At 42.7% G+C, this 25,638-nt stretch overlaps 1 protein-coding gene across 41 annotated transcripts in view; it reads left to right on the top strand.

The window, feature by feature from the left end:
* The window catches only part of tcf7l2 (transcription factor 7 like 2), an 85,320-nt gene that overhangs the window by 45,736 nt on the left and 13,946 nt on the right, over positions 1-25,638 (top strand). For 39 of the 41 annotated variants that reach the window (XM_072455889.1, XM_072455890.1, XM_072455897.1 and 36 more), the window contains 2 exons: positions 21,956-22,088; positions 24,660-24,762. In XM_072455889.1, the coding sequence (XP_072311990.1) occupies positions 21,956-22,088; positions 24,660-24,762 (236 nt within the window). Of the gene's footprint in view, positions 1-15,225; positions 16,105-21,955; positions 22,089-24,659; positions 24,763-25,638 lie in introns of those variants that run through there. The other 2 variants (XM_072455908.1, XM_072455909.1) reach the window with 2 other exon arrangements.

The following is a 25,638-nucleotide window of genomic DNA, read 5'->3' on the forward strand; positions in this document are numbered from 1 at the left end:
ACGCCGGCCGCTGCATTGTGACGATAACCCGTGATTACACCGCGAGGAGGACGGCGCGCTGAACCCCCACGCCAGACATTCAACTTAACACATTTGCGGCGGTGTTGATTACAAGGGCTGCGGTCTGGGTTGATTCACTTCACGTGGTTCCTAATGGCAAGTGAAGGGCCGGGTCGTTTGCGGTAGATTAGAGCATCGCCCCCTGTCTGTGTGTGTTTGTGTGTGTGTGTGTCTGTGTGTTTAATCAATAGCGGTGATCAAGATATTGTGGCCTCGTTGCTACGGCGGTGAAAACAATAGTGGAAGGATTATGAGTTTGTTGTTTGGTGTTATTGTCCCAAATACAAAGAGAGTCACGTGGCTCTGGCTCATGTAACAGCGTTGCAAAAACAGAGGGAATGCGAACAACTGCAAATTTATGGATTCATTTATATCGTTTGACTGTTTTGAAGGAGTGGCATTGATTAAAAAGTCCTCAGTTCATTCCAATCATATTTTATTCACAATGAAACTTAAACAATTGAGCTCTTTGTTTCACTTTAGCTCAAGGTAGAAATGTGTCACAAATCAGTTAAGGGCAACATTATGCAACAACACTCGAAACATATAGCCACTTTTTACACTTAGTACTTACATTTTGTCATTTATTTATGAGTCAGACTTATATTGCAGCCTTCATTTTTTGTTCAGTTATGAGTATGATCAAGTAAATGTTAAATTTTAAAATGTTTCGAATCATCTAAACACCAGAAAAGGGCTTTATTTTGTGTAGTTTCTTTTAGTTTACGGCTGCTTGATATGGGAAATATTGTAATATGCAATATAACTGTTAAGTGTGTATTGCAATATTTTAATATACTTTTTTCAGTTGTCTTAATATAGTCTAAGCTTGTCTAAGTAAATAAGTAACATAGATACAACCAAGGTTTATTTAGGAATTAGTAATGAAAATAACGTAGAAAAACTGCATTTTACATTTAAAAACTCACATTTTCATTAAAAAGTATACATTTCCGGCAGGTGTAGGCCTTGGTGTTAATGCGATATATTTAGTTTTTTGCGATATCAATACTTTTGCTATAAATCGTGCAGTCTGAATAATAATAAAACCAAATTTAAAGTGTGTAGAAAGAAAAAAGAAAAAAAAAACACATTACATTACACTTTTGGTAAGGATTTGGCTCAACTACCACTCGGGTTTGTCTATCTGCATCTCCAGTTTTTGTGGGAAATTGGTCTGAAGTGTTTGTTATTAAAGATGTCCAGGGAAACTGCAGGAAATAGACCTAATTTCATATAGGGGCACATGACTCAGGGGATGGGAGTTGAACCAATTAACCCCAGCCGCACTCATTAAAACTGCCTTTTCATGGCCAGAAGCAGCTCATCCGCTAACACGCTACTTGAAAGCACAAATTTGTCCATCCAAAACTCTTAAAAGTAATTGGAAAGGTAGATATGAAGGGCAAGTAATGGGGTGACACGCTGCAGTAAAGTGGAGAGAGTTGAATATTGGGAGTAAGAAGGCGCCAGTCGTTTCGTGGACTCTCTGAATATATAAGCAGTATAGAAAAGGCAATAGTATGCACAAGGTCTGCAGAATGACCCCTCCGGATTAGCAACGTTTCACTCTTGGGCAACATATGGTCGCTGGCTATTCGGAAAGCAACCGTGACGAGAGAGAAGAACACAAATCGTTATTTACTAATGCTAAATGTCAGAAATCTACAGCACATTTACGTTTTTTTCCAAGTTTTTTTCCACTTTTTCAACTATTTGTCAAGCTCTGCACAGGTTTAGAGACACGTGGAACTAGACAATGTTGTTAATAAATAGTTTTAATGAATTATTACTTCTATATTTACATTCTGAAAGGATATATTTCTCTTGGTCCCAGCAGGAGTCATATCTCTTCACAAATACTATTAGAGGTGGACAATATATATAGAAATTTAGATAATATTGTCAATGTTCTTTTGAAGATATGCTAAATTGAATATATAGAATATAATTTATAATAAAAAGTGCTACAAAAAGAGTAGATTAAAACTGAAAATGAAAAAAAAGTTGAGATTTCTGCACTTTGTGATTAATTTGACATACATTTTCACATTTATCTGATAATTAAACCTCAACTAATACATTTAAAAACATGTTTTAGCACATTTGTGAATATTTTTTGAATAAAGTTATCAAAAAAAGAGAGCAATATACATTTTTGTCATTATCGCCCACACCTAAATACTACACATTGTTTCTTTTCCATATGTTATTTTTATTTTTTTTACTGTAACATTCAGCATAGCTCAACCTGTTCCATTGTTGTCTTGTCATTAAATATTTCTCATTGAAAGTCCATTTATACCAGCAAAGAAAAAGCATGAACATGAAAAAAGCAAACACAGCTCTGTAATTACACGTAAACTGTCTCGACTTTTCATTTCCCTCCATTTTAAATCCTGTCTCCTCCTGGCCTTTGTGTGGACGGTCTAATGGGTTAATGCAGTGACAGGCTGGTTTCATGCCAACAGTGTGTGTGTGTGTGTTTGTTTGCGTGCGTGCGTGCGTGCGTGTGTGTGTGTGTGTGGTGTGTGTGTGTGTGTGTTTTCTGTCATCTGCAGCAAAATAATTACTCGGAGATAAACAGCATTTGACTGTTTTCGCAGGGATCTAATCTGAGCTCTGTGGTGAGGCACGCGGCCAAATCCATGTGTAATACCATGATCACTTGTGTTTGTCACAATCTCACTCCAGATATGTGTTTCAAATCTGTACTCGAGTAAAAGTAATGTTGTGGCAGAGCATTGATGATATGTGTAGAAAGAATGACACTATTTTGGGTCTTGAGAGGTCGATAGCCAATAATCAGTAAAAGCATGTGGTTTGGCGTTCAGACTTTTTTGCTATTTTATGTGAAATGGCAAAGATTTTAAGTTTTTAATTTCCGTGTTGTGTTTATCATTCAGGAAAGGAATATTAAAACTATTTGTGATAGGTTGACTTTAAAAAACGATCGTATTTTGGTCATCATAATTGTTATCTGGACTCGACAGACTCTAAAACACATTCAAAAAGAGCTTTTTATGAAAAACAGTGGCATTCTCAAATCAAAATGTTAAATAAATTATTTTTAAAAATGAATGTTGTTTTGAAGATATGCAAAATTTGAAAATCGACTATGTTGTTTACAGAAAAAAATGCTACAAAATGAGCTGATTAAAAATAAACGTTAAAAAATTGTTGAAAGATGTTGTATGCTTTAAATATTTCTTCACTTTAGTGCTTTATTTTACAGTCATTTCACATTTGTCTGATCAGTAAACCTCAACTCATGTTTTAACACATTTCTGTTGGATTGACATAATATCATCAAAAAATCGAAGTATTATTTTTTGTCAATATCGCCCTCCCCTTATGTCGATTTGTGTATTATAAGGAAAAATATAAAATAAATTACAAATAAAAAATAAATTGAGGATTGTAATTGATCAATATGAGGAAAAATAATTGTAATAGTTTTTTTTAGTTGTTTAGTTTTTAATCATATCACCCAACCCTGCACTTATTTATTATTACACTGTTATTACTATCACTATTAGTTAAAAAAGTTAAACGTTCTGATGCTGTTGTGTTTTCTAAATATTCCAAGTATAGAAGTATTTTTTTAACTTAACATTACAACAATTACATTACTATTATGTTTACCACAACTGCTACTTCTACTTTTACTCACATCACTGCTGCAGCTGCTAGTATTTTCACCATTACAGCATTTACCCACAAAAACAATTCTCTTTATTTTTTTTCAATTTAAATTTTTAATTACTTTTTCATCTCAGACACAGCATACGTTGCATAAATAAACGTTTTATTTCCATTCATTAGCAGCGCGTGGTAGAACGGTGTGGGCCCGTCGAGGTCACAATGGCAGTGAACTGGGAGCGTATTGGTTTCAGCCCAGTGTTGTAGGTGTTTCTTTATCTCCTTTCAGCTCCAAGGCAAACGGCATCCGAAATCTGATTATCCTCCATTATAAAGAGTGATATTTTCATACCCGACGCTTCTCGGCACTGCGTCAGAGCGTTGACTCGTCTTAATGCCGGGAAAGGCCTGCTCTTTTGACAGATAGTAGATATTTGTAACATCCCCTGTTTGGACATTTCTGTCTTTTGTGACATGGAATAAAAGACGGGCAAGAAAATATAAAGCAACTAAATAATGTCAAAAGATCAGAAATCAATGCGCGGCGGGAACGTGATCCGCGCGGCTCCGTACGACCCCCGGCCCTTTCGCATTACGGGTGTGTTTCTGTGGCTGCTGAAGTCGCTGGCGTTCGCCCCCATGGAGATGTAACTCAAGCATGAGGAAGCCGGCCGACAATGTTTGGACACGGAGCAAAAAATAGGCTTTTACTTAAAGGTTACGGCCGGGGTCTATAGAGTTACACGTTCCCAGTGACAGCGGCAGAAGAGTTTGTTAATGCCCAGGTTTGAGTTTCATGTTTTGATGTAGCTGTGATGTGCACGAGCAGGAAATGATCAATGAGGAGCGGGATAAAATGGGACTTTAAATGGGAGTTTGGGTCAGATGTAACTAAATGGACGGAGAAGACGGGAGCAATTGATTGGGACAAATGTTTTAGCCTGACAGGAATATGAGCATGAAGAGGTTTTATGTTGTGCATCATTTTTTGGACTGGTCTAGAAGCATTGCCCTATCTTTCAAAATTATCTGTACAAATTGTTTTGCGTAGTCACAATGTTAAAACAGTGTATTTTGTCTCTGAACTTAAAGAGAAGTGAGGAATTTTCTCACTGTCTTGGCTAAATTGTAGGTCGCCATTGGGGATGTGTGATCTTTTTTTTTTAAAGTCATGTTTAAAACTAAATCTATGGGTTATTCTGGAGGTTACAGTGTAGGGTTTCAACCGCTTTGAGAGTTGTGATCTGTTCTAATGAGAAAAAGCCAAGGCAGCTCCACAATGCTTTGTGTCACCCGCTGAGGCTGAGAGATAGACACAGGATTTAAAAAAAAGAAAGGAAATGAAAAAAAAAAAACAATTTCTGGACATTTCTCGGAGATTAACTTAATTTCTTTGCTATTTGGAGGTCTTCTTTGAAAACGCAATTGTAATGAACACATTCAAAACTGGTGAATAGATTTACTCATGGCTTCAAATAAGCCAGCGTTATCGGACTCTGTCATTCGCTCCTACCCATTTTTGAGCTGCTAATTGATGTTTTTGATGTTGGCGAGAAAATTGAAGAAAATGTCATGTGTGAACCGGCGCGGAAGTTAATAAGATTGACTTCGTTGACTGAATCCACAATGAGCTGAGGAGAGGCGTGTAATGGGACTGCTGCGAGTGGTGCGTCCATCTGCTGAGGATGAAATGGACCCTCGTGCAGAGCGGGCCGGGCCGACCCATATAGAGCAGGCGCTGGTGGGACGCCACAACCTCAAACATGGGGCAGTTCCCCCTCAGCGGCAGCGCTCTGCGGAGCCTCTGATTGGAGCAGAAGCAGCTGTTTCTCCAGCGGCTCCTGGCCTAACTCCTCTGCAGCCGGCTCCCAGGGCGGCCTCCGTGTTTGCTGCGAACAATGCTCGTTTTTAATGCTGTTTTGACTCTGAAAAGCCAGAGAGCATAGATTAAGATGTGGCTAAAGATGCACCCATATCAGTTAGGGTCATTGCATATGCTTGGCCAATGTGAAACAGAGCCTGAACATAAATCCGCTTAAATAAAAGGACAGAAGCACCACCAGGTCGCTCAATCTAGAGCCATTTATCGAATCGAGCGCTGACTTTAAGCCAAGCGTAATACTTTTGTTTTCTCTGCTACATTTATTTTAATAACTGAATAACTAAATGTTGTGCGTTTCAAACATTACTTCAAATATTCATCTGCATTAGCTGGTAGAGTCATATTAATGTAAAGTCGTAATGGTTTTTGCATTTTTAATTTGAGGACGACGGGGCTCATTTTGGTTCAATGCTCCTGATTATTTCGTAGGCCTAAAGCAGCCTACGCCAAAGCCTAATGTGGCCGGTGCCCCTGAGCGCTGCTCTTTTGAAGACACCAAAAAAAGGTGGCCTCTGCTATCGCTCGGCCTCCAAGGATCGCGGATAAGGGACGCTATTCTGCGAATAGGCAATTAATTCTGTTGGCAACGATCGGCTCGAACGTCTTCCCCCACCGCCCCTCCAAATGCCCTCCTCGCCATCCTCCACGGCCATTTGAAATGCTAACACAATGAAATATATTTCTATTGGTCCGTGTCCCTCGGCTAAGCCACCGCCGCAGGCGAAGAATTTCATCGACTGATGAGACCACAGGCGAGACCGATAAAAAGGTTAACTGTACGTGACACACACTCCAAGTAGCCACGCTACCTTGAACTCTCAAGTTCTGTAACTTTTATTTGACTTTATATTGTTAGCGAGGCCGCTGTTGTTTAGCCGCTAAAGGCTAAGGGGGAAACACAGCGGCCTGTAGGTGTCGTACTGAAGCGCCGATAATGGCCTTGTCTGTCGCTGTTTGATTGGGCTTTTCTGGCGATGGCATTTTACTCACAAGATTTAATTGTCTGCAGATGACTTGACAGCTTTATTAAATTATTTTTTTAGATGATAATTCAGTGAGGGTTTTAACCGTGTAACGTGCCGTTTCATTCTCTGTGATTGAAGCTTTCATTTGTTGTGTCGAAAATGTTTCTTTTTAAGACAGTGAATTGTATGAAAATAACCAAACAAAGCCCAGATTATATTATATTATTATTCCTCTGTTTTGTTCCCTTTGCTTTCATTTCCCTTTTACGACATACAGTCTGTTTCTATTGTGCTATATTTTACAATCGCTGGGCTTTGCCGTTTCCACCTTCAGGGAGAGGCGAGGTAGACTGCAAGAGAGTGGGAGGTGGAAGCCGGGCTGTTTTCAAATAGTCAGTAAAAGATACTGTATATGGGCACAGGATAGGTACGTTCCCCCAGCCCCACCCTGCACACAGCCGCACACAGCCGCACACACAACCGCACACACAGCCGCACACAGCCCCACACACAACCGCACACAGCCGCACACACAACCGCAGACAACCTAACACACAGCCGCACACAGCCTCACATAGCCGCACATAGCCGCACACACAACCGCACACAACCTCACACACAGCCGCACATAGCCGCACACAGCCTCACATAGCCGCACAAAGCCGCACACACAACCGCACACAACCTCACACACAGCCGCACACAGCCTCACATAGCCGCACAAAGCCGCACACACAACCGCACACAACCTCACACACAGCCTCACACAGCCGCACACAGCCTCACACAGCCGCACACAACCTCACACACAGCCGCACACAGCCTCACACAGCCTCACACAGCCGCACATAGCCTCACACAGCCGCACACAGCCTCACACAGCCGCACACAACCTCACACACAGCCGCACATAGCCGCACACCGCCGCACACACAGCCGCACACAGCCGCTCACAGCCGCACACAGCCGCACACAGCCGCACACAGCCGCACATAGCCGCACACAGCCGCACACAGCCGCACATAGCCGCACACAGCCGCACATAGCCGCACACAGCCGCACACAGCCGCACATAGCCGCACACAGCCGCACATAGCCGCACACAGCCGCACACAGCCGCACATAGCCGCACATAGCCTCACACAGCCGCACACAGCCTCACACAGCCGCACACACAGCCACACACAGCCGCACACAGCCGCACACAGCCTCACACAGCCGCACACAGCCTCACACAGCCGCACACAACCTCACACACAGCCGCACACAGCCTCACACAGCCGCACACAACCTCACACACAGCCGCACACAGCCGCACATAGCCGCACACAGCCGCACACACAGCCGCACACAGCCGCTCACAGCCGCACACAGCCGCACATAGCCGCACACAGCCGCACATAGCCGCACATAGCCTCACACAGCCGCACACAGCCTCACACAGCCGCACACAGCCACACACACAGCCGCACACAGCCGCACACAGCCGCACACAGCCGCTCACAGCCGCACACAGCCGCACACAGCCTCACACAGCCGCACACAGCCTCACACAGCCGCACACAGCCGCACACAGCCGCACATAGCCGCACACAGCCGCACATAGCCGCACACAGCCGCACACAGCCGCTCACAGCCGCACACAGCCTCACACAGCCGCACACAGCCTCACACAGCCGCACACAGCCTCACACAGCCGCACATAGCCGCACACAGCCGCACACAGCCGCTCACAGCCGCACATAGCCGCACACAGCCGCACACAGCCGCACATAGCCGCACACAGCCGCACACACAGCCGCTCACACAGCCGCACACAGCCGCACACAGCAGAGCGGAGCGCGGCGGAGCGCGGCGGAGCAGTGGGACCAGGCAGGTGGCTCCCCATGGCTGCGGCTTCATGACAACATGCCATTAGAAATAGCAGGCCTGTTGATCAATCCTGCCGACATGACAGCTCCGCCGCCAGGCCCGGCTCTTTGAGTGCTCCCTCTGCCGTTCCTCCACACTAATTGGTGCAGGTTTCTCTTATATATGCTCATGGCACAGGGCTTTTTTCACTCCTCCTCCTGCTCTTCTTCTCTTCTCCCCTCTTCCCCCCATCCACCCCCGTCCCATCTCAGCCACCCATTTTATCTCCCCTTGCCGTATTTATTTATATATCTATTTTTTTGTTTTTCATTTTAACATTGTCACATAGGAAGCCATAACTTTGGGTGAAATATTGCAAGTGGGTTGAGTAAAGGGATGTGTACGCCGCAGGCTCTGTTCGTTCTGTATTTTTCTCGGGACGACTACCGGAGCTGGGATTTGACATTGACTCTAGGCAATGTGCATCAGCAGCACATACACAATGGGATCATCCAGAAAGAATGAAATCAGTGTCAGGTGAAATGAAGGAGAGCTGAGCACTTTGTGAAAGCCTTTAATTTGTGCTCAAATGTCGACTGCATTTAGTTATTTATACATTTCAAAAACAGCCTGGATGTATATACATTCTGTTGTCTTTGGTCATGTAATCCTCATCAAACAGAATTAAGTTGCCAAATGTCAAAACAATAGTCAGGAAATGGCTGATGTCTCTTCACAGCTCACAAGGCTGTGTTTGCATCACTCTTAAACCCACCCACTCAGAGTCTCTCCCAAGCAGCTAAATAAATGAGGGGAGATAAGCGCACATTAAATGTTTAACTGTCTCCATTTGTCATCTGTTTTAGCCTCTTAATTAAAGCAGCGCAGCTTAGCCTCGGCTCTCCTCGGTGCCCAGCGCACACATTGGCCTGCTCATGATTAATTTGGCCGTTAATATTTATTTTCCTCCGTGCTGCTAAGTTAGCAGCTTAGTGGAGGGTGAACCTGAGATTTCTGCATGACGCAAACAGGAAAAGATTTATTTTCTGATCCCATTAAAAGTGAGGAGCGGCCTTCAGTCTATTTAGGTGCTGAAAACATTAAGTACTACCTCCACCCAGTGGCACAAAGTGAAAAAAGGCAGGCATGATTGGCAGCACACGGCATTAATGTAGTAGGAAGAGTTGCCTTAAGCGACGGGGGATGTATTCACGACACAATGGTGCCGCTATCTGGCGCTCTGCATTGTCTCTCTCATCCAGACCTTATTACATGCCGTATTTGGCATGAAGAATCCCCTTCTTATCCGCACTGAATTTTAATGCCAATGCGCTTAGATGGCCGGTGCATTCTAGTTGTTGTTTTGACATCATATTTCATATTCGGTGTGCATGTTGGTTTATTATTTCTTGTTGAATCAGAAAGAGGATCTATCTGCAGTGCTGTACACTCAACATGTTTGTAAAAATGGAGTGAGAGTGAATATTGTTGAATGTTGTTGTGTGCCAGCGCCGCTTTGCTGCAGTTTCAGGACAGGAGCGCTGTTGTGGAAAACACGAGGCAGAGCCAGGGCGTCGCAGAATTGGGGTGTCTGTGATAGCGCCTCTCCACATCGCGGAGCTGCGGCGCCGATCAAAGCCGTGTGTTTTATGAGGCTGCTGCGACACTTTGAAGTCCCCGAATCACCTACAGCACTCACTTCATCAAGTTCACTAGTGTCTTAATAACAGATCAATACGTTTCAAAGTCGCACGTTAATTTGATAGTGGTGCTGATGTGATCACGCTGGGCTGCTGTGCGTCCTTCCCTCCTCTGCTTCTCTCCTCTCACCTAAACAGGACCTTTGTCTGCCTCTCAAGTGTCAGGCGCCACTGCTGTTTCACTGTTTGTGGAACGCTTCTGCCATTAACAAATTATTCTACAGTGATTACATGCATTATTTGTTTAAACACATTTTTAATACAATTACATTTATTTTCAATTGAGAAAACATTTTGGAATTTCACCTAAAAAAATACCAATACATCATTAATTTATATTGTGTTATTTTGTATTATATTATTTTTAAAATAACTTTTCATATTTGTACAAATTGCACAAATATTAATACAAATGTTTTATTCACTTAAAATGGAACTAATATACTTCCTTGTCTTATATAATTTGGAAAAAAAATTACTAAATTAAATGATTAATATTTTTTATTCTTTAAATAAATGCTTGGATATAGATTTAAAGAAAGTGTGTGTTCTTCGGCGTGCGTTTGCTTTGTAAAAGGCCATCTGCACGTCAGAGGAGATCGCAGCTTCGCGCTCGACCCAGCGGCTCCTGAGGAACAAAAGCCCAATTTAAAGTGTTCATCTGAGGGGAGCTAATGGTATTAGGGCGCCCAAGCTCCACGGCGCAGCGTCACCTCCTCACATTCACCGAGCGCTGACCAAACTTCACATCTGCCGGCTCGCACAAATCCCCAACACTTTTGTTTGTATTTATTTGCCTGTGAAAAGTGCAAGTGAAAATGAGCTTTAAAGTGGCTGTAAAAGACCGTGTGCGCGCCTGAGGTTTCGAACGGAACCGCTGCCGTCAGTTGATCAGAAAACTGTTTTTCAAAAAAGAATAAAAAGAAAAGGTTTGTCTTGAATGGAAAAATGCTTTCTGTTGAAAATAATGTGTAAGAGTCTGTGATGTTGAGGGAAAAAAGAGAAAAGCACACGCGTGTCATGTGCTTAATTTTTAAAGACAGGTGCAGGTTGGCTTGTCTGGTTGTGGCAAATATTTAGTGTGTCAAACGCTGTGTATGAAGCGTTCAGAGCTGTTTTGTTGGAGAGAATAAGTGGTGTGTGACAGATGAGAGGCGCTGAGGATCGGGGAGTCTTGTGGTGCTCTTCCCGGCGTCAGGCTGTGTGTGTGGGCTCTGTGTGGTGCTCCGCTCGGCGCTCCGCTGGGCTCCGCGTGCTGCGCTGGAGGTCCAGGATTTTAATGAATGTTTCATGTTAAATTTAGTGCCAGCGCCTCTCACACGGCGGTGTGTCTACATCTTATTCTCTGTGCACAGGGAAAGGTGAAAATTCACATCTTTGTGAAATAAAAAGGAGTCTGATTTTGTGTAATCTTTAAAGAAGGATTCGCTTTGAATTAGAGTTTCTGTGTGGTTGTCCGAATTAGACACAGTTTATAATTTTTGTTCTTTAAAACTGTTAAAATAACAAGAAAAAGATTTTATTTTTTCTTGTGGTTCCCGCTGTTTGTGCGCCATGAAATCTTGCTTCATTAAAAGTGTATTAATCTAGTCTCGTCTCATGGGAGGTACCTTAAGATGATGTTACGTCTTTTTCTTTAAATTGTTGGAGGAAAAAAAATCTTCCAGATTTGGTCCCTGTCAGTCAGAAATAATTGTGTGCTTAATCTTGTCCCTGATGGATGACTTGGAGTTCAGCAATGGGCCAGCTCCAATGACAAATACAATATTAATATTCATTAACTGCTTTGACAATGCTAATTTTGATGCAGTAGTAAAGGGCCTTCCAAAGTTAGCGGCCAAAGCATCAGAGCTGAGCAAGGTGGCAAGATAATTTGTGCTGCTTTGCTGAGCTGAAGGCTTTTTAAGTCTTAAGCAGGGGAAAAAAGGCTAGGTACCACAAACAAAATAAAAGAGAAAGGGAAAAAGTTCAGACGCATTGGAAACCGGCACTGTGGAAGTAATACGATCAGAAGACGGCTACAAAAATTTGACACCTCCAATGCTGCATCTTTGAGCAAATCTTTTTTTTTTTAAACAAAAAAAAAAAACTTACAACAAAAAGGAGCACAACATGGTAAGTCAGCATTCTTGATTTTTTTGTTTAATCTTTTTGATCTTTTCAATTATCGCCATTTGAAGATCAATAGTCATTTTTTTCTGCGGCGGTTAAAAGGCTCACAGCGGTGGTTTAGTGGATGCTCGGATCACGGCTTTAAGAGTGGGCTTCCTCTCTTCAAGCCACCAGTTGGCCGGCGTGAATTTTCTATTGCCAGCTCTCATGAAAACCTTACAGCGCTTGTATCATTTATTGGTATTTTTGCTATTGTTTCAACTTATCTCATTGTTGGTTTGTTGGCGTCTGGCAGGTCTTACTTCTGAGTCGCTCGTAGCCTTTTCAGTTGTGAGAGCTGAGGCTTGAAAGTTGGATTCGGAAAAAGCTGTGCTGCTATGACAGGCGTTTTTTGGTGATAAATATATTTTTTATCGTAGTTTTTCCCCCGTCTTTTCCTGGACTTGATTTTTCGGAGCTTCAAAAATCCACCGGTGAGGCAGAACCGAGGGGGCAAACCCGGTCGCTTTGCCCAGAATCGAAGCGCGTTTCCTGGGCGCCTTTTTTTCTTCTTCTTCTCCTCTCGCCTTCTCTTTACCAATTTCTTTTCCGCCCGACGATTTCTGTTTTTGTATTTAATTTAGTGTGACTCGCACTTGAATGGAGCGTAGCTAAGTTTCGGGGGGATTAATGACATGACGAGAGACGACCCGCTGCGCTGCGATTTTTTTTTCCTAGCCAAGTTAGGGGCAACTCCTTTACGCCGCACTCCGCTATACCTTTATGTCCCGCGAATGAAAGCCTGGCGCGCTCTCTCCCCTCTCGCCTTCAACTTATCAAAAGCAAAAGAGATGGACACAAAGGGGCTTGTAGTCGGGGCGCTGAGGGGGGACCGTCTAGCGGAGGGTGTCCCGGCGCAGAGACGGGAGGAGCGGCGCCCGAAGAACAGCACCACTCGCTCCCCCGCATCTCTGGCGGGACGGAGCATGGAGGAAGTCGGCGTTAAGTCCTGCCAGTGATTGTCGGGCCGGTCGCTCGCTTATCGGCCGAGCCCATCGTCCGCTAATGCACGGCGCCGTCAGAAGGAGGTGCTGCCCCCCAGTGGAATAGTTGCTGACATGGTGGTGGGAGTCTGCTTGAAGTCTGTGCACTACGGAGAGTGCCAGCATGCTTGTTTTAACCAGGAACCGAGCAGCATCCCTAATACAGCTCTTTTAAATGGTAAGACTTTTATCATTTTAATTTACTTCCTTTTTATTTTGCCGCGGTGTGTTTTTATTGAAATATTCCTGCATTTATTTGTGGATGTATGTATATAGTTTTTGTGCCTCCACCGCTGCGTTTGGCCATTTATAACACTTATGGGGCTAAGTGACACATTGACAATTTGGGTAATGAAAGACGCTGTTTGATTGCTTTGTCCTGACATTGTCACAGGGCTCCATTATTGAGAGGCATGGAGCTAAACACCGCCAGGATTTATTGACACTAAAAATCACTTATAGGCAATAAGTTGATTTGTAAATTAGGTTTTTATTTAGAAGACATTTTGAGATATTAAATGTCAAATTTCCATCTAAATATGAGGCAGTGAAAGAGCTTTTTTACACCTGCTTCTTTCTATTACGCACTCATTTATTCTTTATTTTAATATTTTTATGATAATATTTTTAGTGTGTTTTTGTATTATTTTTGGTCACATCTTTACTAACTCTTTTTTTTTTTTAAATAACAAACTACTTTAATTGTATTAGTGTTAATCTTATTATTATTATTTTTTTATTCTCAATTTTGTCTGTGTAATTTTTGACAGTGGTAGTATTTTTTCCCCTCACTTTTTATTGCGTGTAGTTGATGCTATTGTCGCACTTGTGATGGGGAGCTGTCCGTCACTGGCCGTGCCCTGACAGTTTACTCGGCAAAGTGGTCCCAGGACAAAAGAAGGTGGCAGGAGCGTGGCGAGGCGGCTGAATGGAGGGAGGGCAGCCAATTAGTCGCCGCCTTGTCCCGAGCCGTTTCCATTGTCCCAAACTGTGTAAAGGACATTCCCCGGGCTTTTGTTTTGCTCCCAGGGCCTCAGGATCCTCCAGGCCAAGCCGCTGCGGCCACTCGCACTCAAAAAATAACTCTAAGCCTGAAAAAAAAATGCAATTTTTTGTGCTAATATATTTTACGCCTAATTACTTTTCATTATTTTCTGGTGCCACTAAATCTAATCAGATTTTACATACATAAAACACGTGTTACTGGACCGAGGTGCACGTAATTTATTCCATAAATATTTAATTTGTCATGGTCATTAGTCAGGTTTAGGTAGTTAGAGGTTATGAGAGATAATCTAAGGATGACAAGTCCAGTTAATTAGAAGATATAACAAGTCCAAGCCACAGTGGAAAACTTGTCAGGATTTGTAAAGATGATTTCAAGTCATTTTTAATGAGTCAAGAAAATTATGTTAAATTAAATGATTATGTATTATTAATGTAGGATTGTTCATAATATTATAATTATCTTTAAAATGTAAAATAGACATTTGAATGTCATATCCTAAATTAAATGTCAGTGGGCATTGTGTAATATTAGAAATGGCATTCTGTCAGCAGTGTTAAAAACATCAACATTTTGAAGCCAAATTCAAATTCAAATATTTATGTTCTGTGTGCTGGTGCACAAAATTCTCCTTTTAAAAGTCAAATCACAAGAGTCTAAAGGAATTCACCTCCATCTTTTGTAAAATCGTGGCCAGGAGATCTGTGGAATTTGCTTTTTGTCTTTTATCTAAAAGAGGAAGTGTTGACCACGTGAATGTGAGCGTTTGACTTTCTGACAAAGGCGAGACTTGAAGAGCGTTGGTCCTGAGAGGAGGGAGCTGCTCCAGGCCTTGTTCACATGAACCTTGAATGGAGGAGAGTGTAGGATTCTTCTGCGAGCTATTGTTTAGAAAGAGAAAAAAAAACTCCAAAGGATGGCGACGAGAGGTGCCACGTCCATGTCAGAGCGAGGCTCTCTCTCCCCCCGGAACAAAAAGTGTGTGAGGAGCGGACTGTCACTGACTGTTGGCCACACTTTGCTGCGCCTGCCCTCCCTTTGTGGATGTTGTTGTGTCTTGTTCCTTTTTTCCTGTTTTCCACCAGATCTCTCTCTCCCTCTCCATTCTGCTCTCTCCTCTTTGTCTCCTTTACCTTGTAGCCAAAGCTTTTCAAGCTGCCAGTTCTTCTGTGGGCATCCTGGAGGCACAGCCGAGCCCACACACACACACACACACACACACATACACACACACACACACTCTTAAGAAAGGCATACACAGCCCCGACGTACAGCTGGGATTTGGGTAATATCTCACCTTTTTTTTCTGTCTGTTTGTGAGAAGCATATATTTTTTCCGCAGTATTGCTAGTGGGAAGCAGTACTGAGAAGGCGGCACACTGCAATAATTTTTCCTTCTGCCCGGCGCATCCTTCTTGTGTACATCTTGTCACAACCGGTTTCACAACTTTTGACTAGAGCAGGGAAGAGGAAGATATGGCTGCCCTCCACCAAGAAGGATTTTTTTGAAGAATGGGTGGGAGGGGAGCACAAGCACTGCTGTAGTAGTGACTGTATGAGGATACTACCACTACCACTACTACTAGGCCTCAACCCAGAGTTCAAGGAAACAATGGCTGCTAAAGCGGACTAAACTTATGCTAACGGAAGCACCAGCGAGACACGAAGCAACGCATTTTGAGGAGGGGTGATGTATCTGCGGGACAGTGGCTTGGCCGGGACAGAGGAGCAGACGCAGGGGGAGGATGATGTCCTGGAGGAGGTCCTGGAGGAGAGCGAGGGGGCCAAAGCAGGACTGGGGATGGGCCCGGGGCTGTCGCTGCTGCAGCAGGTGGGATGCTGGCACCTCAACTTGAGCAACTGGGTGAGTAAAAGCACAAAACTGAGCTGAAGGCCTTCTGCGCAGGGGCCGGACGGACTCAGGTAGAACATGCAAAGGAAAAGGCATCACAGGCTTGAGAACATTTCAGTTAAACACGTAAAACACTTATGTATATTAGACTTCATGCTAACTTTTACTGCAAATGCTTTCTTCATTTTAAACATTAATATTTGTTTGGCTGTCATCAAAGTTTTATCTCTTGAGGTTGTCTATTTTTTTCTTGTGTTTTTGCTATTTTTTATTTAGTAGAAATGTGATTAAAAACAAGCATTTATAGTAGTTATAAGAGGCACAGCATATTTCTTTTGAATGTATTTCGTTCTCACTCTCGTCACTTGTGAACTTGACATCTTGAGTTGCTCGGTTTAGAGTCAGGTTCTTCCGTTTAAATCACATATTTGTCAGTTGCTGGATCACTTTGTACTTTGCATTTGTACCTTTGTGTTCATGCCCTCCGCTCACGTGCGCAGTTGTTAAGTCTGACAGTATTATGTAAGGTAAAAGTGTCTACAGTGATGATTTCTGTACTCAAATCTAATTGGAATCTTTGAAATCTCTCTGAAGACGCCACTAAATTAAGTTTTGAAAGGGGCATTTTCTCTCTTGAGGTGATTTTTTATTTTTTATTTTTTTATTGCAACCCTTATTTGATCGGAACTCATGCAAAACCATGACATGTAAAATAAGATTCTCAATAAGCTCGCGCATTAACATAACCCTTTGTAAATGTTGCCACCCAATTCAAATTCTTAATTGCCTTGGCTTTCAACTGAAATAGTGAGGAGCTGATTGCATTTCAAAAGGCAGAATTCACGCCGGCTCTTAACACCGCGATACAATATCACCTCTTAGAGAAAGCCCCTTTAACTCAGGTAGGAGCGCTCAAGAGCCTGTTTACACTGAAAAGACCAAGGCGAGGGGGGAACAAGGCTTCAACACGCGACGAAATCTGACGAGTCGATTTACAGAATACAACAGCCCTTACCAAACACCACTTCATATTTAAGCTATTTGTGCGCACTTTTATTTAGCCCTGACATGTCCTTTCTGCCATTCCATTTGATGTGCCGATTATCAAAAGATGGAAGCTGAAAATAAGTGGTGACGGAACGACTTGAGCGGCGAGAAGGAGGAAGGGGAGGCAAAGGCTCTGGCCCACATAATATTTTTGTTCAACGCTCTGATCAAGCAGGCGGCATGTCACTGCAGCAAAGTGAATAGATTAACTTTTAAATATAGCGGGGTCTCGGGAGCCCCCAGCGCCCTCGGAGACGCAGCTTCAGTGCGAGAGGAAAACTGATCAACACCCCCGGATCTGCTTCCACCGTCCCTCCTCCCCTTTTTTTTTTTTTTTTTTGTACAATTCCCAGGTTCTCAATATTGTAGATTTCTATCTTCTTCATTAACCAAGAAATATATAATTTGCCAGTGTTTTAATCAGCAGGCTTGGATAAGGCTTGTCCAATTGCGTTTTTTTTAATTGTTCTAAGTACTCCCAGAGATGATCTGTTTGAATGTGATTTCTACAAGTTTCTCAAGTCTTTTTTTTCCCGCTTGAAGTTGAGCTTTGACCTGGAGGGGGCGCTCTGTATCTTAAATCACTGGCAGTGTTGACAAAAATATCCCGATAACAATAACAGAAATATGTTTAAATGTATTATTTGAGGTTTGATTACCAGACAAAAATGGAATGTGTGTCAAATGAATCACACAAGTGCAGAAATATCTCCTTTTTATTTTATCATTCGAAAGTTTTTTAATCTGCTCGTTTTGTAGTATTTTTACTATAAACAATGGTCTTGAAGTGGGGCATATCTTCAAAATAGCATTAAAGATATTAATATTTTGATAGATACTGTTTCCAGATGATTCCTTGTAGAAGGCCACGGGTTTTACTTTGTTTTGCCGTTATCAAATATAAAAATACTCATCAGCCACAGACTCTTTTGCTCCTCTCTTTGGACTTCTGCCACCTGCACATTCAGGGAGAGGCTCTGGCAACATTTTCTGCTTGCTTTGGAATTCAGAGCCCTGCTAGGAGCCCGATCCATCACTCCACTGTCATCCCCACATCTCCTGCGCTGTGTGTGCTTCCTACCCTCCTCGCCTCCTCCCTCCTGCCTCCTACCCTCGTCTCCTTCCTCCTGCCCCGGCCTCGGCGCAGCTCATTAGCACCCCGCGAGCTGTTGTGACAACTCATCATATCATGACATAAAGCAGAGAGCAGTCCGAGCCCCCCAAGGCCTACGGGGTCAGCACCTTCACATTTAGGCCTCAAATTGGCCCTGCGAGGTGCCACCAGGCGGAAATGCAAGGCCAACAGCTTTTTCCTGTCCGGCCGCTCTCGCCCCCCTCCTCCGCCCGGTGTGGAGCCCCCGTCTATTCTTTGTGTGGCTCTGTCCCGCTGTCACTGTGGTTGCACCCCCCCAAACTGAGGCAGCTTATTCACTTCAAGTCCAGACGCTCTGAGGGCATATTAGGGAAAGTGAGGTGCGCTGCACACTTTACTGGCTCAAAAGTTCTTCTCAAACCACAAATACCTTGCAGACATGTGTGTTTCTCAAAGTACTGCTCTAAAGAAGTTGGCAAAATTTGAATATTGAGTATATCGTTTGTAGTAAGAAATGCTTGTAACTTTTAAATAATAAGTATAAGGTGATATTTCTGCATCTTTGTGATTAATTTTATTGAAATTGCACTTTTTTCTCATAATTAAACCTCAATTAACATGTTTAAAGACATGTTTTACTACATTTCTTTTGTCATATTTGTTGTTTTTTTGTTTTAGACTGCACTTTAATCTGTTCTGGTGAGACATATTTGGAGCCTTTGTAAGTAGTTGACTGTAGACCTATATTATTGGTATATCAAACTCAGATACTTGCAGAAAACATATTTTATAGTTAGATTTGTGACGCCATATTAAAATAGACAACTATAATTGCTATTTGTGGTCATTATATCATTGCTGTACTATAATTTGCCACATCACCACTCTTTTTTTCCCCATTTAGCTTGAACTGTAAGAACAAAAGTGCTGTCAAACGAGCCATGGCATTATCAATAAAAAGCCGCCTGCATTTTATTCTTTGCCTCCACTTGACTTCACAACACCGGCCACCGCTGCGGCCTCCCTATGTCTCCTGTGTTCATTCATGTCCAACTCAAGTTTATATATTTTTATTTCGAGTCTCTCATCGCAGCTTTATGGACTTCAGACGGCTGCATTGTTGTTTGTTGTCTTCATTTTGCAGTAACTTAATGATAGAGGTGTCGGGAGAGAGACAGAGCCAGCGGGGGCGTCAGGGCAGGATACGTACGCGCTCTGGCTTTTGTGGCGGTAAAAAGGGGGCGCGCTGAAGCCACCCACGTTGCATGTTTTTGTTCCTCTGTGGGCACGTAGTGAAGTTGGAGCAAACAGCGGTTGACCTGTGTCCTGTCTAAGAACAATATAGTCCTGCTGTGGACATCATGCCACCTGCTTTTACTTCCTTATTTACCTTTATACCTTTGCCTCTTGAATGGTAGAACCTTGTCTAAATCTAGTCAAAAGACCACAAGTGAGTGTACTAGGGGTGCGTGTACTTGTGTGCCAGGCAATTCAATTCAAATTACAGATATTTGGTTCCTAATTCAATTTAGAATCAGATTTGAGGATTGGAAATAGTTTTTTGGGGGATTTCCATATGATTTGATTCCATCCAAGCCTTTATTTGTTGAGCACTTCACGCAGAAATGAGCATAAGATCATTTAAGACAACAGAACAATAAACATACATTCAATGACAAGAATTTTGTGAAAGAAATGTTGTAGAATCGAGTGTAATAGATGATCTACCGCATGATTGTAAGTTTGAAATGATGGCATCTCAATGTGGTTTATGAGGTTTTCCCTTGTATTTCTTGTGCTTGGTGGAACATTGCCAGTTAAATGATGCTGACACAAAATTGTTGGGTTGTTTTTTTACATTACAACAGCTACTTTTGTGTTTATAACTTGTGTTTATAACAACTCGCCGTCCCCAGAGCCTGTTGTCGCCGGCCTCAGTCTGGCCTCCACACCAGTCGCCCAGAAGTGACTATGATGTAAATACTTTGGCTTCTGGCTGCCTCTCCTCTGTTCCCTCAGCCCTTTATAACACCCTCCATCTAAATTTGCACTCACTCAAGGGGCATTTTGAACTGCCTTCTGAATGGCCCGGGCCCGCTGGACAAAAGGCCTTATTTAAATGTCCACTGCAGGCTTTTCAGCGGTCAAAGCCTGATGAAGAATTGACAACATTCTTTCACATCATTACTCCAGAGAGAAGCGAACTACAGGTTAGGAGGGCACAAGATAGGGTTATATGGCGTAACCTCTTACACCAGATTGTTTATTTTATGTGCAAATGTTATTTTTGCACATCAGGAGAGGAGCGTCTTGGTTTCTTCTTTACGAATCCTTTTCCAACCCCCCTTTTGCCTTGACGCTATATGCACGCTCTCTCTCTCCTCAGCCTTTTCAGCTCAGGGCTCTGAATGGGTCCCAAGAGTCCCAGTGCCTCCCTGGAGTTCCGCTGGGGTTCATTAATCTTTCATTGGGACCATGGCAATAGGGAACGCCCCCCCCCCGCCGCCGCCGCTGCCATACACCACCCTCTCACTCTTCTCCACTCTTCTCTTCATACTCCACGCAATCTCCAGCAGAAAGGAGTCTGCTGTATGGGCCTGCTTCAGCCAAAAGAGCTAACAGTCTTGAATGGAGAATGGGTGTATTAGGATCTCAAACGGGCCTCGTATTAAGTAAATCATTATGTCTCTCGTTCGGCCCACATTTGTCTAAAAGTCGCCCTTGGGCTCGCAAGTTTTGCATTTTCATTGTCAACGAGCATCACGTAAACCAGGCCCCCGCTCCTCCCCTGCCAACATCTAGTCTTATTAGTGTTTTTCAAAGTCTGGTGCCACAGCGGAGCATTTTTTCCCTTCCATTTCGTCGCATGGGTTCGAGTCGCTAATGAGGATGTGTGGCCTCTGAGCTCGGCGCGTACACAGGCGAGCTAGCTCTGAAAGCGTCATGTTATGATAAGCCTGATTAGTGCTGCTTCTTTGACTGCTAAGGGCTAGGATAAGGAGCTTCTGCAGCCACTAGCCTAGCTCTAATCTGGTTATCTTGTGTTTGGAAGGGGGGTCTTGTCTGTGTGTTCTGTCCCGAGCTGGTTTTTGAGGGCCCCAAAGGCAAGCTCCACTGTAATCTTTGTGGTAATTGAAAAAAAAAAAAAGCAGGGTCTGCGTGCGCCACTTAGCAGCACAAAAAGAAGATTACATAGCTAAAACTAAATTGGCAAAAATGCAGAAATGGATTTTTAGCTCCACCTCCTACTCTTGCTCACCCTTTTATTACAATGCGCCCCATAACCCGCCATGTACCAGGGGTCCCCCGGGGGGATATACGCGGGTGGAAGACCGGCTGAGAGAACTGGAGCTACTAATGACTGCAGATTTACACGCGCTGGCTTGATTTGTGTGGTTTACAGATGATCGATTACTTGCTGCAAAGCGCAGTTAAGAGCGCTTCATCTCACTTCGGGCCCAAATGTGAACTGGCAAACGCCCCTAGAGCCTCTTAGATTGTATTACCGAATTCCACGGCGACACCACAAGCAGTGTTTTTAATTACAAACCGCACTATTTTCGCCGTGGCTTTGTGGTTTGGCGCCTCTCAGAGAAGTCAGAATTTGATAGCCCTCCTCCAGGCCCGGTTTGTTGGTCTGCGGCAGGCGCCTGCAGTCTCAAAGCCCTCGACATTGCAAATACTATTAACACAACGCTCTCTCCTCTTTTGTCTTTGTTGCAGTCGAATAAAGTTCCTGTGGTACAGCACCCTCACCACGTGCACCCCCTCACACCCCTGATCACCTACAGCAATGAGCACTTCACACCAGGGAACCCCCCTCCACACCTACAGACAGACGTGGACCCCAAAACAGGTACGCACCACATTTCTACTATTGAATATACGTTGTTTCTGTTCTTTTCCTGATATTTTCTAATTCATATCACATTTAAAGCTGTGTCCAAACTACCTACTTGTGTTTTTGACAACAGCAAACGTTAACTGTCAAAATGAGAAGGAATAATTTCAGTTCAAGGATTAATGTTACATCTTACATCTTTACTGTTTTCAGTATTTAAAGTGTCCTAAACCAATTACTTATTGAGCATTTAAGTTTAAATTTAGGATATTGCTATTGTACAGAAATATGCTTCATAAATTTGAACGAATAGTGATCTTTTCTTCCTTGGTTCATTCCTGAGTATCATAAAAATGTCAACCAACTCACCACTCAAATGCGAAAAAAGGACCAATCATAACATAAATGTAGTAAACAGGAATAGTTTGGTGATTTTGAGTCATTTGAGTGTCCATTTGGTGCCAATTGTTCAAGATCCTTCCCATTCAAGCTATTATTTTGGTATTTTTTAATAATAACAACCTGAAAAGTATCTGTTAAAACCAACATAAACCGTGGAATTTAGCGTGTAACCACAGTATCACATGTCCGCCATGATTCCTGCCAAAGTCTTATCAGCACAGCCACTGTAACCGTGGATCTAAAACCCTGTGAACTCAAGATTTACACCAAAATAATAGTACAGTTTTTGATTGATTTCAGCAAAAAACCCATCCATTCTATTCAGGTGCTTTTTCCACACGCTTCCTTCATCTCTCTGGTGGTTTGACTGCGTTTTAGGTAATAATGTTGGTCTATTATGATGGCCCGTACAAAGGGGGAACAAAGTGGCAGCTGCTGTTTAATGTAGTGCTTAATGGGGGCTGCTTAATTGAGCTCAGTATTTAATTAATTAATGAGCTGTATTAGGTCTTGTGCGCTGGGTGGCGATGGGATAATGTTGGCTTTTAATGCACTTTCCTTTGTTCTTGGATAAGTCAGGGTTTGCAATAGATGGAGGATTCAAATGGCGGTGAAAGTCAAAGTAACAAAGTTTGCTTAAAGTGTAGTGCCATCTGTGATATCTGAAAGAGTATGAGTGACTCTACTACTTTTAAGGGGCAGAAGTTGGGATCCATCCTAAATTATAGCCACAGCTTATGAGTCAAACAGGCTATTAAACGTCATGCTCACTTCTAAAAGCACTTGGTTAGTTTCCTCCACTGCCTTGATCAGTTTCAGATCTTGGGTGTAGCCATCGATTCCGTCCAAATTCACATTACAAACACTGATCCAGCTTTCCTCGAGCAATGCTGGCACCGAAACTAACCAAAATATTGACGTCTGCGCTCCAACGTCCCTCGAAATCGTACTCTTTTAGGCGCACACACTTCCCCGCTGCGTTCCTTTGCCCATTTTTCTAGTCTTAAGTTTGTCACTAGAGAGAGAGGAGAAAAAAAGAAGTTTTTTTTACACCTTTTCAACCCGTCTATTCGGGCGGACGTCTCGCTGACGCCGGTTCTGCGCCTGTCAGCTGCCACGGAAATGCAAAGGCAACATGGTGGTCGCTGTGATTGTTTGGCGGTGCCCTCCACTAGAGCTGTCCTCAAATTGGACATCTCTGTCACTGTTTACCTGTGGGGGGATAACAAACACGAGCCACCGCTGGCTTTTCTGCTGAATCAGATCCGCCAATGAGCTTATAATGGATCGTGTGTACAGTTACAGTGCACCACCTGCTGCATCTGTCTGCAACTATGATGGGAATGAAGACTACTACTGCTTTCAAATTGGATGGCACTTGCAGTCAATGTAGATTTGTACTTAAGCTTTAAAACATATCCAGTCAGACCACATAATATCGCTATTTTTTTCTATTGCAACATCAGTATAGACCTGTCTAGGGGTGTCACTATTCAACATTTTAGTGTCACGATTTTTCGATGATTTATATACGATTGTTGGCACTTTGACAGTGAACTACTTCAATCAGAAATGATAAAGTAATGGTATTGTCACATAAACGGACAGATAATAAAAATGCTTGACTTTTTTGGGGAATAGATTGAACTGAAATTACTCATTATTGCTGCCTACAATTCTCACAATTATTATTTTTTAGTTCTTTCGATTATATAATGACCAAAATAATCACAATTATCGATTGAGCGAATAATCTTGACATCTCTGATTATTGTCACCGTATCAAATCGTCAAAATACTCAAAAGTATTCATTGCAGTGGCAAGTTTACATTCTCCCATACAGAACTAGTAGCTACAATCACGCATGAATCCTGATGTTTTGTCATAACCTCAGCCATTTTCTATTATTAATTTGATTTAGTCCCGACAAATGTGACAAGAAACGCGTTGGTGTTTATTCCCATTCACCTTTAGCTACACATTCCCTGTCTTGCTTTGATCAGAAGTGTGATTTGTGTACACACCAGCTTCCTCCTCCTCCTCCTCTTTCTCCTCTGATGTCTCATGTGCGTTTCTCCACAAAGGGCCGACCCAGTGCTGACAAAGATTTGCTTCTTTTTTCCTCCCTCTGTCATCACCGTGTCTGTCCACCTCCACTCTTCTCCGTGTCACCCGTTTCACAGGGATCCCAAGGCCTCCACATCCTCCAGATATATCTCCTTATTACCCGCTGTCACCTGGCGCTGTCGGCCAAATCCCACATCCGCTGGGCTGGTTAGTTCCACAGTAAGCAAAACGTTTTTACTACACATTTGTTGAATGAGTTTGTAAGTTGTGGTGTGTTTTCGAGTTGCGTGTTTGCTGTTTTTAACTGGTAGGTTCCTTTGAGGCCTGCATAAAAGTGTTGCACTTAAATACTAAGGAAAGGCTCAATTCATAGATGTTAACCGAGGCTCTTTTCAATAGACATTTCAACACAAAATAATAGTACAGTGTTTCCCATAGATTCTGCTGAGACTGTGGTGTTGGATTATAAATGTCACGTATTGCCTCTATTAAATCTCTTAAATACTTAATTTTTTGTAGTTTCTTTGTATGCTTTTTATGCCTGAAACAACATGCCAATAGTATTATTTGTCGTATCAGTTGATTGTTAGTTTATTTTAGACTAGGGGCATGACATTAGACACCATAGTCTCCTTTATTAATGGGAAACACTGTACTACCTTCTTTATGTTACCTTGTGTTCAAGATATTGTTTTCTTCTTTTGCATTGACTCTTCCTCAAATGAGTATGATAATAGAAAAGAAAATAGCTCTGTAAAGTCTTCTAAAATTGGCTCCTATAATCAAACAGTAACAGTTCAGAATCAATGAACCAAGTTATAAAGAATTGTAAGCTCTAACATTAACCACCAGCATTATGTCTACAATATGTCATACTCTCTAACAGATCTATGATGGTGATTCCTGCTTTATATCTCTAATTGGCCTATTGTAGCAAGTTATCTCTTACTTACATCAAAGTTACCTTGACCAGAGTGAACACTAAAAGCTGTTGTAAAATGAGTGCTTGAATTTGCTTTGATCGTGTCCAGCTATTTCATACAACTGAACAAGATATCCTGCTATTGCTTAAACTCTTGCAGCAAGGTGCCTTTA

The sequence above is a fragment of the Eucyclogobius newberryi genome, unplaced genomic scaffold (assembly GCF_026437365.1).
Source record: "Eucyclogobius newberryi isolate DKJ021-1_F unplaced genomic scaffold, fEucNew1.0.hap1 SCAF_20, whole genome shotgun sequence".
NCBI lineage: Eukaryota > Metazoa > Chordata > Actinopteri > Gobiiformes > Gobiidae > Eucyclogobius > Eucyclogobius newberryi.